Below are 17,724 nucleotides of genomic sequence, written 5' to 3' on the forward strand. Positions count from 1 at the left end.
AATTCTATTCTTGCTCTCAATATTTGTAAAACCGTACTTTTCAAAAAGATGTCAAATTTTTAGTCATTGCAAAATGTTATATTGTGATTTTTCTACTTCCTCAATTGCCTCAATACTTTTTAAAACGCGATAATCGACAGAAAAACATTTTTTGTGTATTATCCAATTTCTTCTCAATTTCGATTGCTGAAGATCTCAAACACTATGTTTACCCCGCTTCGGTTCACACTAACTTTTTTATTTAGAGTGTCAACGTTCCCTTCTTGTAAAGTTTATAAAATCATTGAATCAAAATATTTTATTTACATACACACATTTAAATAATTGAGATCATTTCAGATTGAAACAAGAAATGCGCATTTGTTATCAAATATTGATATTGAAGTGATTACAACTACTTTCATATGAAGTCACTGTCTTTGGACTCATTGGTGGATCACTTGAGTTGGAGAGGGTTCTAGATGTTTTCCGTAAAAGCAGTCGTATATATTTTTTGAGTCGATTTGTGAACGCTATAAACACGAATGCGTTCACTGATGCGGAAATCATACTCAAGACGTCAGAGAGGTGTGAATGGTAGTAGTCTTTTCTGAAATGGATTTGTTATTTATTATTCCATCAAGGGACACTCATTACCTTGTTGGACATTCTCTTTTCACAAGTAGGTGCCACTTTCTTCCAACTGAAAATAGTTTGAGAGAGTGGAAGCACAAGTACAAAAGGATTATTGCAACGATGGAGAATGTGGCTCTCAGTTCTTGTTTCTGCCGGATTAGTTCAGCTTTTTTAGGGAAACAGCCTGCTAATGGATGTCTGAAAAATCAAAACACTGAAGTTTTCATAAAAAATTCTGAAGGTTCACACATACGTCACATTGGTTTGCTTTGGATGATCAAAAGCCAAGTGTTGATATGTGTTGTGTCGGCTTTTGTAGATTTCGTATAGAGTAAGCAATGAGAATATGCACATCCACATGAATGGAACAATGTTGAAGAATAAAGGATCCAGGATGGAGTGGTAAACAAAACGATAGGTTGAGAGAATCTAGAAAATTACAGGGTAGAAGTAAACGTTTGATAGACATGTTTTCCCTTTTTGAAGAACAGAAGCAGAAACAACACGCGTAATAAATTTTTTAAAATAACACAGTTTTTCAACTTTCAATTAGGTCGCTCGAAAGATGTCTAACCTCTGTAGTGGCAATCCGTTTGTTGATTCGAAGCTGTGGATATGACCGAACTTCAAGCTCCAGCAAGAATATCGGAAGACGGAATAAAAGAACCAGACAAAACATCACTATTAACATTGAACGTGCGCGGCCTACTGTATCCTGAAGTCTGGCAATCATAGGTCGGGAAATCTGAAATTCTTGAATAAATGTTTCAAGAAGATCTATGTTTTAAATACCTTCCAATAACGATGAGCAGACAGCGTAGCAATTGTCCAAACATGTAGAGTGTGTATAGTGATTTCAACTCTGTACAATTAAAATTTAAGCAATTGAAGTACATTTTAATTCACCTTGGCATTGTATACTTCAAAAATCTTCTCTCCAACATGCATGCGTTATAAAATGTATGGTTTTTCATATGATGCTGATCACAAATCTGTGGGAAGAACTCTGCAGCTAATGTCGTTGTAAGCATTACATGGTCCAGAAGCAGAAGTGCTTTCAGATAAACAAACACACCGGATGTGATCTTTGGTGGACGGTACAAGGATACCTAAATCTTTTGTTTTGTTATTATTCAACAAAAGCTTGTTTCAATGACCCCTAAAATTGCGTGACATGTCTGACTTTAACGTCCGTCTCCAAAACGGTGCCAGGCGGTGATTGTGGCAAATGTCTCAGAAGGAATTGAATTTCAATCCCATTTTGACACTTGGGACATGAGAATGAGAACGACGACTTACCATTGCACACGCGTTGCAAAGAATTCCAATGAGGGCAATGGGAAGAAGAAGCAAAAGATTGAGATTCCGAAGTTGAAAATAGAGCTCGTGGTCATGTATCCGAGGTTCATGATAGCATGCCATAGAATGGCTAGGGAAGAATAGACCATAGTTATCACTCATTTCACATCGGATTCAACTAAATAGAGAACATAGTTTATTAGTTAAAAATGAGAATGACACGAAGGAATAAGAATGAATTAGAAGTGTTAGCAAAATAAATTGAAAATATAAAATGACAAAGAATTTCGAGGATAAAGATTAGACATATCTGTTTTCCAGTTTGTACCAGAATAGAAAACATACAACTGCCTGAATTTTTATGCACTCGTGATTGTCTAATAAACTAACAAAATATTAAAATTTGAAGGGTTTCAACATTTATAGAAATACAACTTCACGAAAAATGCAACTACACAAAAAATTAAAGAACTAAATCTTTCTCTAAAAATAACTTTCGTTTAGTTGGAACAAATTTTTAAACTGAACTCATAATTAAAAGAACCAGAAAATCCAGAAAAAGTGAAAACATATCTATTGAATGAGAACTCAAACTGAAAAGATATTTCAGAGAGCCCGAATACTAGAAATGTTTTAAATAATGAATGACTCGGCGCGTGGTTGAGTGAAAATTATCTTTATTCCAGAATGGGTTCTGTTTCGGTTACGAATAAAAAAAGAATCAGAAAAAAGCAAAAAGAAAAACTTAAGGGTCATGAAAATGAATTCTCTCATTCTACTTTTCATCTAACAAGCACACTGTTTGGATGAGATTTTCTTTTTTGTCCATCCATATCTGTGTCATGTTTGTTTTACAATGATGTATTTGAAAAAAAGAGACCAGCTTATTTCAATGTGTGTGGGAGTGACGAACGGTTTTCCGAAACTTTTCATCTAGAGATACATACACATTGAAATGTATCTTTAAGGAAAAAATCTTGAGCTTGGATGGGAAAAAATTGTTTGCCTTCATGAGACGTATTCTATAATCTGTATGCGAATGAACTGAATCATAAAGAATTGAAAATGAAGGACAAAAAAACGTCATTGGAAACATTTTCCTTAGTTTTCAGTGTTTTTTTTTCTGAATTGAATATTAACTTTCAAGTATGCGTACGGATGATATTTTGCAACTTGCGAGTATTGAAAACAAAACAGCTAATCAAATTCTTAAAAGCCTAGACTAGTTCCTAAAGAATAGAGGACATTGAAGCCGTAGAGTGAAAAATCAAGAGCTCTAAATAATTCATCAACTTAGGCCGGGAAAATCAGAAGTAGAAAACAAGAACTAAGAAATAACCGGAAGACGAAGGCGTTGAAAAGTGACGGAGGCGATAGAAGTGCTTCAAAAAATGAGAGAAGAAATCGGAGAACTCCGGAAAAGAAATGAAATTGATATTTCTAAAAGTCATTTTGAAAGTGATGTTCAGAAGCAGAATGAACTTCAGAAAAAAGTTGGTCACATGTCTGAAAGAAGATTTGTGCGCACTGGTTCACAAATACAATTATGAGGTACATGCGGTTGCACTTTTTTTTTGAAGATTTCCGAATCAATGGACCTGATTGAAACAAGCCAACATTGGTGTATTGACTAACAGAGCGAGTATTGGATCTTGGCCAAGATAATAATCAGAGATCAAAAAACGAAGCCAGTTTCATGAAATTGTGGATAACTGTAAGCACTTCAAAAAATATTAGGGCAGTCATGATAACCAGTTTGAAAATGTTAATCCAGGTAAATTTTCTTAGAATAAAAAAAGAAATCATTGTGTAAAGTAATTGATATAAAATCTGGATTTCAATTTCTATCGAAATAGAATGGGTGAGCAACCTGACAAGTTTTCGAATGAGATCATCAAATAGTTCTCACTATTTTCAAATATGCATGACATCATTTCACGAAAAAGGTGTGTTCTTAACATCAAGTCAAAACATTGAAACGCAATCTGTAACATCTCAAAACCTGAAAAAAACAACAAAATGTTGAGCAAAATGCAACAATTCCAGCTCCATAAAACAAGTATATAAACTTTGACTCAATATTTTTTCTCCGAGAACAAGAGTTAATACTGTCAGTCCAATACGGCTAAAGTTCATGCGGAGTGCGTATTTGCATATGTCAAGCACACTCTACTCATGCTGCTTTTTTCATATCATCTTTTTCTGTTCCAGTATTCCTTTTCCCATTTTCATGACGATGTTATTAGATTCTAATCGGATGTTGCAGAATATCTTTTCAGTAGAAATAGCTTCTTCCCAATTCACCAAGCGTGATGATTCCAAGTATGAATAAAATTGATACATGTGATAATAACACAACATGTTAGATAAAACTGAAACTAAGACTGAAGACTGTCATGTATTAAAACTTTTTGTCAAAAATCAACAAACAAAAATGATGAGAACGTAAATAGTATGAAAAGTAAACAGAAGCTCCCACAAGCTGCCTGCAGGATGAGTCAATGTCAAATATCTGGTAAAAATTCACTAATCACTTATTTTTGGAGCAGTTGTTTGTAACAATTCCACGTTATTATCTTTCAAGCATTATTTGGAAAGTAGTTGAACATTTTGAGACTTAGTGTTTGATTTGTTTATTAGTTCATATATGTTCATTAAGATACTATATCAAGACTGAAAACATTGTTTCAATATATCAGGTAGTGTTTGGGAACAATTGTCATAATGTTTAAACTTTTACAATTAAAATAGTTTGGAGAACTTTGAATACCAATTTTAGTCTCAGTAAAATGGTTAGGGGTTTGGCAAATTGCTAAAAAATATTAATCTGTCAAATGTTTCTGCGATTTCATATTATGTGAGTGTATGAATTGTCACCAGTTTGTAAAAGAAAACAATGCTAAATTTGAAACCAGATATCCAGTTCCTGCCTCAGGAAACGGCAGGTGAATTCGTAAGCTCCATTTTTATACATTCAATGGAAGCGAGCCAATACTCAAACACATCAAATGTACTACCAAAGATTGACTATCAGTTCGTGTTCTTCACTTTTTCACTTCAGAATCTGAGTAATTGAGCCATAATCGTAGTTTTGCAATAGATTCTAACAATCCACGTCATTTTTTTTCTCCAAATAAACGTGATTCACATCTCACAGTTTGATAGACCAGACCAACAAACTACGAATGATATCGTCTAAAATGATAATTCATCGAATTTTTCCAACACGTTACTGTACAACTGATAATAATGACACGTAATCATCTTTATTCGAAAAACTAGTTGACTCACATAGAATTCAACTAGAAAAAATAAGCTGCGTCTCTTTCGAAACTCAACAACGCCCAGCTTAAGGTCCTTATCAGGCCGCATCTATTTTTCAACGTTTTCAATCGTTTTGCTGAATCATATACGGTTCCATGACGTGCCGCTAAATGTTCTACTGATACGAGCCAAAAATGCTCTGATTCTCTACACCTCCTTTGCCTATGATACTTGCTAACTTTTGTATAAAACACACATTTTCTGTCAAGTTCACATCGTCCCATTGCCTTTTAGAGTCAATATTTGAGCGTTCAATCTTATCTATAAATGGCGAAAAGCTTGTCTTTTCCCAGTTTTCCGTGTGTGACACACCATGTTGCCATTTTTCAAAACTGGTTTTTAGCTTTTTGGGTGATGAAATGAGTTTCTATAAGGCCCATGTTGCAAAAACATATTCAACACAAATTAAAACTTATATGAACTTCATTATTAGTTCCGTTATTCGCTGGAATTTTAAACTTTACAACCATTTTGGTTCCTATCAGTGAATCAGTGTATTAAAGAATTCACATACATAGTTTTTAACTGCCGAACACACCCTTTCAAGTTTATCATTCCTTCCTCTAGTACCCATCGATACTTATAGTCATACGTTTTCTATTTTTACACGTGTTCTCGTTTTTCTTCTCCATCCTTTTTTTTTCATATTTTGGTTGAGATGTGTATGCTCCTTTTCGAGAAGAAAAAGATTTCTCAATATTCCCGTATTTTGTGCTCGTCATCTCCTTTCTTCTTTTATTTTTAGTGTATCTTCATTCCGTTACTAGGCGGTTGTTGGGATGCACCATGTGTTTCGTCTGTCGTCAATGGAAAAATTTTCATATTTAGTCGTCTTTATTTCTGTGGCATTTTCATTTTACTTTTTCTGACGTTTCAGATTTGCAATGTGTCTCTCCGGGCTTGTACAGATTGTTTACGGACTCATTATGGGTGGAAGTGCCATCTTGACAGCAGTTGCCCTTTTCACACCAAGTAAGTTATAAGCAATAATCTGTTTCAGTAAATGCTAAATGTTAAATGCTAATTTCAGGCTGGAACACTGTTGAAAATAATGTCAAAGATATTACTCACATCAACACATCAGAATGGAATGGTCTGATGCCATGGTCCTGTATTGGTCACTCACAAGGGGGCACTTGCAGTGATTGGTGGGCGGTAAGAAAAAATATAATTCAGAATTCCATCTGAAAAACCCATTTTCAGAATCTTCCCGGATGGATGCGATGTGTTGTCGTTTGCATGATCTTGTCTTTAATCGTTCAAGTTTTCGCTGTCATCTACAATCTTTTGACATGGTGAGTCACATTGTCATACATACAGTATCCATGACACAACCATTTTCAGCCTTGCCTGCTGTTGCAAGAAATATATCATTCACCCACTCACCTTATTTGCCGTGATCTCAACAATTCTTTTACTCATCGCTGTCATTGTGTACGCAGCTGAATGGAATGAATTCACAAATGGAATCAACACTGGATCGCAGGTAAGAAAAATGGAGAAAAAACATTCTTAGGTCCCCTCTCCGAAAGTTTTTCGAAAATGTGAAAAGAATGAGTCTACAAAAATCGCTTCTATTTGTACAACCTCAGTCAGAAAATATGTGACATTTCAGCTCGGATACTCTTTCTGGTTGGCTGTTGGAGCACTGATACTCTCTGCCGGAGCAGTTATTCTGGGAGCACTAGCAGTTTGTCTTGGAGAACACTGCTGTTAATTAATTCCATAATTGTATTTTCCCTTTCTCTGTGATATAAACAGTTTTTGCCAGACGGCACTATCTATTTGTAGAAGCTTTGTAAGATTTTGAACTCGATTCTTGCTTTTGTCGCCGCGTCAATTTGAAACTATACTGAAAAGTGCAAATAGGATGAGGCAGGCAGGGCAAAAATGTAACGGTTTCATGTTTGTAAAAGGTCTTTTGAACTGTGGTAAAACATGTGAATATGTCTGTTCTTAGCGCAACTCTGACGTGCTCCGAAGATCGAGAGCAAAAATTTTTCGTCGTCGTTTTTTCTTCTATTCGCCAATATTGTCGCGTAGGTGGCATTGAGGCATGGTCAAAGAACGGCATTTTGAAAGAATTCGAAATGCGCGAGCGAGATCATTCGTTGAACTCGGAACACGGGAAAAGTGTGAAATGTAACAAGTTGTTTGACTTTTTTTCACTAACAAAGATCGGAAATTCTATTTTGCAGAGTGTCAAGAATGACTCATAGAAGAAGTATTGTTCACTACCGTACAGAACAAAAGTCTAAGTTATATATACTTTTAGAGGTGACAAAGTTCGAAGATTTCACAGTTCCACACAATACTTTCAATGGAAACGATATGAAAAACCAAGATTCGACGAGTATTCAAAATTAGTCACAATGTGAACTTCTGGTTTCTATACTTTTGAAAAAAGAACAAGCAAACCACTAAATGATGAGGACTGAAAGAATCAGATTCACTTTCCAGGGTTATGAATAAGTTTGTCAGATTTTTGACAGTGGAAAAAATATAATCTGTTTCAGTGAGAAACAGACTGAATCCCTATTTAACACGAAGCTAAGTCATTAAGTTTTGCAAATTGATACTACAAGTCCCGGCTACTCCCTTGTTTTCTTTTCTCACTACTATCAGTTTGCGCAAAAACCACTTGGAATCTATCTGATCTACAATATCCCAACTTTCATATTTGATCGGGATTTACTCATCAGTTCAATTTGATTCACTCTTCCTTGATACACCCTTTTTGTCAATGTGTCTTGTGAATTAGTCAGACTTGGGTTAGTGCTGGGTGCCACTTAGTAACCTTTGCTCCGCGGCAAAAACATGATCACATGTTCAAACAATCAATTTTCGTCTTTGAACAAAAAACTGTCGCTTAAAGAAAGTGAAAAAAACTTCCGAAAAGTGGTAGATCATTTGTAGCGATGGTCAGCCAAAAGGACCAACGAGACACGGAACGATTTTGTTTGTTTGTTTGTTAAGGAACAAAAAGGAACTTGGGAAGAAGTTTATTTTCGAACAGATTGATTTTATTTGCAAAAAGATGCGGAACTCCGTAATACTGTGGCAAGACATGTAAACGGAAGTGATCACTAGATTCATTATATTTATTTGTTCATCACAATAAAGTTCTTAACATACTGCAATTGTTTTTTGTGGTGAATACTCACAGTGAAATCCGATTAGCGTTGAAACTATAATCAAGAAGGTTCGAAAGATCAAAAAAATGCTGAATGCAGTTTGGAGGTGACGCATCTAAAAGTCTCCCATTCAAATGTTGACCCCACATTATTCCCTTTAAATCCTTCCCACTTTTTTGGCAACCTGTAACCTACAAATATGGAATTGATCATCCTATACATCAAAAAAGGTGACAAAGTCTATCCATTCAGAGAGATCTACATCACATACATAATAAAAAACTCCCACCCAGAGAATGTTCAGAATGCAATAACTGGAAACTATCATCTTTTCACCTAAATGTCTAACATAATTTCCGTGTTTATTTTGCTGATAAGTACCGTCTGACCAACCGGGTTTCCTATGTTGGTGATTTTCTAAAAATCGTTTTTTCTGAGTCATGGCTACGAAAAACAACTACGGAAACCAAAAAGTTCAATTCCATTTAGCTCCTTGTCTATAAACAATGAAACTTTCCGGTAGTTTTACAGCAAAAGAGTAGTAGAAACTGTTCGGTTGTGTACACTGTGTAAGAGGATTAGATTGATAGATGGAGCAAATGCTACTTTGAAAAATGATGACCCGTCTCGATCAAAAGTGATGAAAATTGATCTTTTCATCATATAAATGACCTGAATTGATCGTAAATCACACGTAGAATACACAAAAAAGTGTTCTCGATATCATTGGTATGTAGGTTGATGTGATATCAAGAACATTTGAAAATGAAGTAAAATGTTGAAAACTGTTCACATCTGAACTATACTGTTTCTAAAAAAATGGCAAGGCACAAAGAGTTTTGTTTGAATGCCCAGGTAACTTCCCTGCAGGTTACTGTATCCTGGAATATCAAATGATGTGGTTATGCAGACGAATCCAAGTGAACCGTGAAAATGACAACATTGAATGGTTACTACTCTTTATATACCAATTGTTTTACAGTTCATATTATGAACTTAATGACAATAGACATACTCCAAATCTTCTGGAATTCTGGATGATGACAATTGAAACATGACAAATGCTAAATTATCAGAACATGTTTATCTCGGGAATTAAATATTTCACAATTCTAAACAAAATTCAGAATAACCGTAACCGGAACTTGAGATCAAACCGACAACAAGCCAGAATGAGATGTTAGTTATTAAAAAATATACATTTATTTACACCATCTAAAATATTATTCGTACACCTTCAAATTTTGAGCATCAAAGACAATCAATTCAATATTTCATGTTCCAGAACATTTTCTTTTTTAAAGTCAAATTTTTGTAAAGGGCGTATCAGTTTTTTAAATTTTTTTTTTGAAAGATAGATCATTTTATGACATTGTACTGTTTCATAACTATTCATGAAACAGTTGAAAAAGTGTCGATCATGAAAACAGAGTTCAGTTTGAGACTACACCGGACGACGACGACAGTCATATAAACGACGAAAACAGCCACATAACCCCATGGAACTGATCATTGTAACCTGGAAAAAGAAATTTCCAGTAAAGGGTTTTCCCACGATTTTGGGTGCGATGACTCAAACAAGGGATAGATGCAAAATTGCATGGGTGGCTACGGTCATCATCATCATCATTTTTTGATATTTTCTGACATCACCATCAAAACTTAGAATGGGGCGGGCAGGTTATGTTTGTATACTAAACTGTACTGCCCTGTGAGCTAAACATAATAAACCAAAATTTTTGCGGGGGAGACAGGTAAAGAAGCGCCGCCTCCCCAAGAGTTACACCTTGCTTCTTGCTGTATATAAATTCACCGAGCACAAAGCTCAACCAGGTACTTCCTATTCTTGAGGTTTTGGCTCAATTCATTTGAAACCTCACCCTGAAATGACAACGAATAATTATAACAACGACGATATACCAACTATCGAAGAATTATCCGAAATTCAAATTGCTGATATTCATCACATTGTAAGTTTTCTGTTTTTCTATTTCGTTTCAGTTAGTCTTTCTTCATTTAATATTTTAAATTCAGGAAAAGAAGCATGACATCAGGCCAAAAGCTTATTCTTTGCCTGAACGACGAACAGCTCAACAACAACATGGTAGTAAGAAACAATCACGTTTCGGCACTATCAAGCAATCTGTAAAACGTCGGATCTCTGGAAGTATCAAGAGGTAAGCGCCTTGAATACTGTAATTTGTTTTACAAATGGTCAGCTTCACCTCGCAAAAACAAAAATCTTTCGCACGTTCTTTGAAACTATCTAGTGGTGTTATAGTGCCTATTTAAACTTTTTTGTGCAATGCCATTCACTTTTGAATTTCTCCCTAATATTTAGGTCCTATCGTGTTTTCAACTTTAATAACAATAGCTGCAAATGCGAACTGATGACAAAAAACATCAGCATCAGAAAAAAGAATCACTGACTTCTATCCCGTAGGACAATAAATGTTTTCAGTATTGGAGCATATGCTGGAAGGATAGCCAAACCAGCCAACGCTTATTTCCGTTGGAATCTGCTTTTCACATTTTTGATCTTCTTGTTTATCTCATCAGCTATTTGGATTCCATGTATTCCTGCAGTCAATGTAAGTAGTACACTTTTTTTTAATGAAAAATCCAAATGTTTTAGGATTTTGCTCTCGAAATTGTCACAATCATTTCGATTATTTTGCATTGTCTGTGGATTATTGCTATTATAAATGCCTTGAGGTATACATGGAGGCTTAGAAGATTTGCATCTCACGAAATCAGGCTAGACTTGGTATGTTTCCAGAATGAGATTTACAATATCTTTATGATCTCTTTAGGTCAAAAATGAAGCGGGTATAAAAATGAAACATTTGGTCGGTCTATGTGTCTACAAGGAGCCACTGGATTTACTGATGGACACAATTGATAGTATTGCTTCTCAGCCAAACGCAAAAGATAAAATCACATGTCTTGTGGGAATGGAAGGAGGAACTCCGGACAAAGAAGAAGTGGGTGTTTTTATGAGATGAGTCAGTATCTAACCCGTCATTCTATTTAGAAAAAGCGTATCCTCGACGACAAATACGGCCCAAAGTTTGAACGGTTCATTGTCACTTTCCACCCACGTGGACTGCCGGGAGACATTCCAGGTAAACAAACCAACACAGGTCGCGAAATAAACAAATGTTTGGTTTTCCAGGCAAATGTTCGAATTTCAACTATGCAGCAAGAACAGCGGTCAAGATATTGAGAGCTGACAAGAACTATCCACTGGAAGAGTATGATAATAATGTGGAACTGATTGTGACCACTGGAGATTGTGACAGTGTATTCGGTGACCGGTATTTCGATGCATTGGAAGAAGACTACTGGAAGCTCTCAGCGAAACAAAGATCATACACTGTCTGGCAATCTCCACTTTTCTATTGTATCAACTTGGATCAATCCCCATTCTTTGTCAGAGTTACTGGACTCCTTAGAGCATTCTTTATGATGGGTTATCTTATCCCATGGAACATCAACACAATGAGCATCTTTTCTCTCACTTTGAAATTGTTCGAGGAGGGAGAGTACACTCATCCAGGATACCAAATGGACGACATCATTGCTTTGATTAGATGGTCTTTGGCAGTTCGAAGAAAATGTGTCATCAGAGCAATTCCAGTAGCTACATTGTCTGGGCCGACAAGTGGTATGTGTGCAAGCTCTATTCAACTTTTAACAATAAAACTTATATTTTAGGAAAGAATTATATCGATGAATGGTACGAGTGGGCGCGTCAGATCAGACGCTGGACCATTGGAGCCGCTGAAGTTTTCCATTACTTCGCTATCAAATTCTTCCGACTTCCAGTCTCTGTTTCATTTTCTTTCGCCGCCAAGTTTGTTTTCTACTACGGATTCCTGCTCTGTATCGCATCTGTCTACACAATCATTGCTCCTCTTGTGGTAAGAAACTCATTCTCTTCAACCGTTTAATTTATATTCTTTCCAGACCCCCGCTATGTTGAACGCAGTTGACCATGGTGTGCACGGACTGGTCATTCCAAACAACAAGTGTTTCATGATCATCATGTTTGGATTCCTGGGACTTCAATACATCTGGTTCTTCATTGTTTTCCTCGTCAACTACCTCTGCCAACCGGTAATATCCGTTTCGATGACCGCCATCCCAACAATAACCGTATTCAGGTGTTCCCCAGACAAACTAAGGACAAGACCGGAATAATCCGCAACATTTTCCATTGGCTTATGACCTGGCCGACACTGGTCATGTACTGTTGTGTGGAATTAGTGGCGTTTTTAGAGGTAAACCATTCAATTTGGGTAATTTGAATACCAATTATCCCGCACTTCTTTACAGGTTACGGTTCGCGGAAAATCTGTCTGTTCGCATAATGCGTCGAAGAAGGATAATTTGGTGGCACCTGTACCTAGTAAACTACCAGACCGAATGGAAGTGTAAACGTTTACAACAACAATATATCAACAATTCACCTTTCTCAAAAAACTGTGTTGTGTACCATAAAGTAGCGGGTTCTAGATTTTCTAGTCATACTTTGCATTTACAATTTTCCCTCATTTTTTCTCAAATAAACTTTTTTCCTTGAAAACTAGTGTAATTCAAAAAACTTATGCCTACCAAAACAACCGTTCCACAGAAGCTTATTCGCGTGGTTCAGCTTATCTCCCAAATTAAAGTCATTCGAAAAACCTGTCTCATTACCAGCAGAAAGTCAAAACTTGTACTTTTCCTGACAAAATAATCGGTTCGATCGTGTCATGTCAATCATGGTGGCCCTCAAGAAAACGATTTTTCGTTATCGGATCATGATCCAACTGGCACGGAATTTTCGGAAATATCTCGGCGGCGCATTTGTGTGACGAGCGTCGCTGTGTCATCCGCTCTATTCACAGTCGTCACAGCTTCTTATCAGAGCGGGTGCGTACACGCAAAATCTTCTGGACGACGCATTTGACCTGACCCCTTTTCTTCAACAATCGCGATGGCGAGGCGAAGCGGGAAAAAGGTGAGGAACGGGAGAGCGCAGAGAAATTGGAGAGTAGTGAAAGGACAATATCGGACACGGGGGGTACTTCTCGTCCTGATTCAACTAGGTCGCCTAGGAGAGAGGTGTATATCGAGAACCCTCCCACATTGTCGTTAGTCGATTTGCATCCACACTCATTGGCTACTGCACACCAGTGATGCGTTCGCTTGTTTGGATTTTAGCTGCGACGACAGCTTTGGCTGCCGCTGCCATCAACGATGCCGATGTGCCTGTTGTCATTCACCTCCCAGCCCAACAACATCGACCAAGATTCTTGGGACAGGTATCGAATATCTTTTTTCCAGAATTTCCATAAGAATCATGTCTATAGGTTGTCCCACCACGTGCCGTGAATACCGTTGTTGCACCAAGAGCTCCATCTGCTGCCCAAGAAAAGGCGATTGAAGTTCCACAAGCTCAACAACCAATTGCTCTCCCACCAGCACCACCAGCAGCTCAACAACCCGTGTTGACTGTTGCCAACGGAGATCAAGTCTTCGCCCCAAGACAAGGAGCCAATGTTCCACCACCACCACCAGTCAACATCCCAACTGATGTTCAAAACCAACTTATCAAGTTTTTCGGACTTGACTCGTTCGGGATTCCAGGGCTTACTGGAAACCATCCTGAAGGATTCGCTGGAGCTGTCCAAGAAATGAGAGCCGCCGGAATTCCAGTCCCAGGAATCCCAGCTGATCAAGCCGCACCAGCTGCTGAGGCCGCCGGAGTCAAGACTGTCAGTGATGGTAAGACTATTTACAAAAAAATCAGGACTCATTGTAGCTTTTTTTAGATGTTCTTGCCCAAGCCAATCCAAATTTCCAAGATCAACTCTCTCAAATTCAAAACGCGGTTAACAACCCAGGACCATACAAGGGAGGAGCTAATGTCCCACTCCCAGCTGAGCAACCAGGAGAAAACGGGCTTATTGGACTTCTTTCTAACTCTATCAGAAAGGTCATCAAGGATAGTGAGTGAAAATTTAAAATCTCAGAAAACAATTATCATTCATACTATTTTCAGCCGGAGTCAGTGACGCTCTCTCCAACTCCATTCCAAACCTTCTCGGAGGAGGAAGCGGATCCGGAGCTGATTCATCATCTGCCCCAGCCTCATCATCAAACATCCGTCGTTCTCCAACTGCCGCTGCTTCCAACGATGACGTCCCACAAGTCGCCACCGCCGCTGGATCTTCCTCAAACATCCGTAGACAACCATCTGCTGCTCAAAGAGCCATCTCTGGATTTGCCGCCGCTCTTGGAGGAGGAGGCAACAACTCCCCAACCCACGCTGGACTTCCAAGAATTCCAGGGATCCCACTTCTTCCAGGAGGAATTCCAAGAAACTCCCAAGGACAAATTGATATTGTCAGTTTGATCGGATCAGTCACCAAACGTGTTTCCAACGGAACCACTCTTGCCGAGCTTCTCCCACCAGAGAGACTCCAAACTCTTGCCGACAATGTTACCGATGCCCTTCTCCCAGAAACCCCAACTGTTGACCTCTCCAAATTCATGGGAAGATGGTTCGAAGGAATCAACTCACCAAGAGCCACTGAGCAAAGATGCGTTGTTCACCATTGTAAGAACCTAGTTTTATGAGATTCTGATCCTAAATTTACGTTTTTTTCAGACGGAGGACTCACCCGCAACGACAAGACTGCCACTTTCACCGCCCTCAAAGTTTACAGAGAAGGATCTGAATTCGGACCAGTCAAGTACTCCATTGGATACGCTTTCCGCGGAGGAAACAAGGATGCTATGCTCCAACTCCACTCTTCTGAAACCAGCGATGCCCAACCATGTCAGTTGTGAAACCCTAACTCTCATTATCAATTCTTAACTTTTCAGTCTGGATCTACAAACTTGGACCAGAGGGAAAGAACTCATTCGGAGACTCCCAATACGAGTACGCCATTATCTCCAATTGGGTCAAATATCCAGTTACTGTTTTGGTGCGCGATCCTGACACTTTCAAGGCCAAATACCAGAAGGAGGTAAAAAGAAACAGAACTTCAGTTGCAAATTGACAATTTTAAAATTCCAGGTTCTCCGTTGGCTCGAAGACCAAGGATTCATCAACGGATTCATCAGAGCATTCAACCTTCTTCAACCAGCTGGATACTCTAGCTGTCAATATGCTGATTCCACGTTCGAAGTCTTCGGAAAGTAAATGCATGCAACTCAACGGGCTCTCAGTCTCTCCCCACCAAATTAATTTTTACTGAAAATCTCTTAAATGACCTCTCTCCCCCTCATTCGCTAATTCTTCTTTCCTTCCCAAACATTCCTTCATCAATTTCTTATTATATTGTTATTTGTACAGTTCTTAATAACTTAATAATGCCCTAATAATTTCGTCTAATAAGAGCCATCGCACCGTTTTCCAATAATAAACAATTATTTTCAAATTCTCCTAATTTCTTACACTACCCTCGCGCTGACCCTAAAAAGGGAAGCGAAGGTTGCAAGTACACGATGGCCTAATTACTCGTGAGATGTAGGTAAATTGTGGTTTACTGTCATGCCGAGACAGTTTCACATGAAACATGGAACACACAGGCACGGAGAGACGTAGGGAGCCTCTGAAGATTGATGGGCGGGGTTGAGGTTATGAAGGTCGAGGAAGAGAAGAAGAGAAGGCGTCCATCGCAACAGCAGCAGTCACTTCTGTTCACTACATATACTGTCAATATTCCTGGTTGACCATCGTCTGTTGAGGAAAATGTGGTGTCGAAACGTTGCTCTACTCTTCTGTCTCCTCAATGGAGTGTTGTCGATCGGAGAGAATGCTGTAAGTTCCTAAAAACGCCTGAAAACCGCTTCGGCTCAAACCATTGTTCTTTTTTTCACTAAATTGTGGAATTCATCCCAAAATTTTCTGGTTGCAGATGGATTTCCAAGCCATTACCGGAATCATTGGAGGAATCGGGAAAATGCTCGAGAGCAAAATTGACACAATCAATGTTCCAGCCGAGATGATCATGGGAAAATGGTTCCAGATGTACAAGGCTGCTATGAACTTTGATGTTGTCCGCACAACCATGTTCTGTCCGGTTGCTTACTGTAAGTGATTGAACGAGTTTTTTTTCCATAAAAAACAAAATAATTTGCAGTCTCTCCTAATCCGATAATGGGTGAAGAAGGATTCTCGATGCAAGAAGCTTACAGAGTGGTCTCCAAGACTGGTCCAATTGAGACTTACAAGAGAGATATGAACAAAGTTGGACCAGGACAATACTGGATGTACACTGAGGAATACTTCTACCCAAGACAATGTAAGAATCAGATTGATTTTAGTGTGCACAATTTTTTTTCAGTCTACGTCATCGGAGCCGGACCATCATTCGATAACAGCAGCAGAAACTCCACTGAGCCAATGCAGTACTTGATCGCTTCAGACGCTAACCGCCTTTCTCTTATGGTGTATGCTAGAGATCCTCTCGTGTTTTTCCAGGTCAGTTGCGAAACATTGCATTGCGTTTTTCCTTCGTTTTTCTCCCGACGCGTTTTGATGACGAGATTGATTAACACAGACATGAGGCGAGAATTGGGTTAGCTTATCAACAACAGTTGACCTTATTCTTTTGATTACAATCTCTTGGATTTCGGATCGAAATAGTGAAAGTGAAAGATGATAGAAATTTTATATGGAACTTTGCAGAAGTACAACAAAGAGGTCGTTGAGTTCATGAATGGACATGGATTTGGTGGAAACGTTTTCTGGAACAGCCCAAAGCCAATCTACCAAGGACCAGACTGCGAATGGCCATCTGAGAAGGAAGTCTTTGCTAGAAGGTACTACACCGACTTATGAAGCGTAGCTTGAATCGCATAAAATTTTCTTTCAGAGTCCTCAAGAACCAAGAGATGAATGAGCGAAACAAGAATGGAACATCCGACCCAATCCTCTCCGGAATGCCACTGGCCGATATGATTCGCGACCCAAAGCGTACTTTGGAAAGACTAGTAGGAACGAAAGCATTGCAACAAGCATCTGCCGGAATTACCGCCGGTCCACCAGCCAGCCGTAGCGAGTGACCTCATTCTTCCATATTTTCATAATGTTTATTTTTCTTCACCTTTTACCCTTTTTCTTTTAATAATCTGTTTTCGATTCTCCTCGTACTAATTATCAATCGGCGATCAGAGTCCTCTTAATAATTATTTTAATAAGTGTTTGTAATAAAATAATAACAATACAATTAATAAGACACGATTCCGTGTACCTTCCATTGTATCTCATTCCATCTTCGCGATTAAGTCATTTTAATAAATCCCTTCCCATATCTTAGTCAATTGATCTATCTACTGTCTGTGTGAATAT

General features: G+C 38.2%; 5 protein-coding genes across 5 annotated transcripts; 4 read left to right on the plus strand and 1 right to left on the minus strand.

The window, feature by feature from the left end:
- Positions 1-366: 366 nt before the first annotated feature.
- GCK72_023697 (uncharacterized protein) lies at positions 367-2,037 on the minus strand (the record flags this gene model as incomplete). Its single annotated transcript, XM_003109415.2, has 7 exons — positions 367-589; positions 637-813; positions 869-1,044; positions 1,190-1,360; positions 1,408-1,477; positions 1,522-1,724; positions 1,915-2,037. The coding sequence occupies 7 exons, from the start codon at positions 2,035-2,037 to the stop codon at positions 367-369; spliced, it is 1,143 nt and encodes a 380-aa protein (XP_003109463.2).
- A 4,085-nt stretch (positions 2,038-6,122) lies between these two features.
- On the plus strand, positions 6,123-6,955 carry GCK72_023698 (uncharacterized protein; the record flags this gene model as incomplete). The annotated part of the gene is made up of 5 exons (XM_003109452.2): positions 6,123-6,210; positions 6,269-6,393; positions 6,442-6,533; positions 6,583-6,724; positions 6,854-6,955. The coding sequence occupies 5 exons, from the start codon at positions 6,123-6,125 to the stop codon at positions 6,953-6,955; spliced, it is 549 nt and encodes a 182-aa protein (XP_003109500.1).
- A 3,303-nt stretch (positions 6,956-10,258) lies between these two features.
- On the plus strand, positions 10,259-12,812 carry GCK72_023699 (uncharacterized protein; the record flags this gene model as incomplete). The annotated part of the gene is made up of 11 exons (XM_003109459.2): positions 10,259-10,342; positions 10,407-10,549; positions 10,834-10,963; positions 11,008-11,139; positions 11,186-11,356; positions 11,407-11,497; positions 11,548-12,039; positions 12,090-12,295; positions 12,342-12,491; positions 12,539-12,655; positions 12,711-12,812. 11 exons carry the CDS (start codon positions 10,259-10,261, stop codon positions 12,810-12,812), a joined length of 1,818 nt encoding a protein of 605 aa, XP_003109507.2.
- A 743-nt stretch (positions 12,813-13,555) lies between these two features.
- GCK72_023700 (uncharacterized protein) lies at positions 13,556-15,570 on the plus strand (the record flags this gene model as incomplete). Its single annotated transcript, XM_003109465.2, has 7 exons — positions 13,556-13,681; positions 13,730-14,144; positions 14,192-14,368; positions 14,422-14,979; positions 15,031-15,201; positions 15,249-15,394; positions 15,445-15,570. The coding sequence occupies 7 exons, from the start codon at positions 13,556-13,558 to the stop codon at positions 15,568-15,570; spliced, it is 1,719 nt and encodes a 572-aa protein (XP_003109513.2).
- A 552-nt stretch (positions 15,571-16,122) lies between these two features.
- On the plus strand, positions 16,123-17,438 carry GCK72_023701 (uncharacterized protein; the record flags this gene model as incomplete). The annotated part of the gene is made up of 6 exons (XM_053735511.1): positions 16,123-16,191; positions 16,289-16,463; positions 16,514-16,675; positions 16,718-16,854; positions 17,062-17,195; positions 17,249-17,438. The coding sequence occupies 6 exons, from the start codon at positions 16,123-16,125 to the stop codon at positions 17,436-17,438; spliced, it is 867 nt and encodes a 288-aa protein (XP_053579077.1).
- Between the last annotated feature and the right edge of the window lie 286 nt (positions 17,439-17,724).

The sequence above is a fragment of the Caenorhabditis remanei genome, chromosome X (genome assembly GCF_010183535.1).
Source record: "Caenorhabditis remanei strain PX506 chromosome X, whole genome shotgun sequence".
NCBI lineage: Eukaryota > Metazoa > Nematoda > Chromadorea > Rhabditida > Rhabditidae > Caenorhabditis > Caenorhabditis remanei.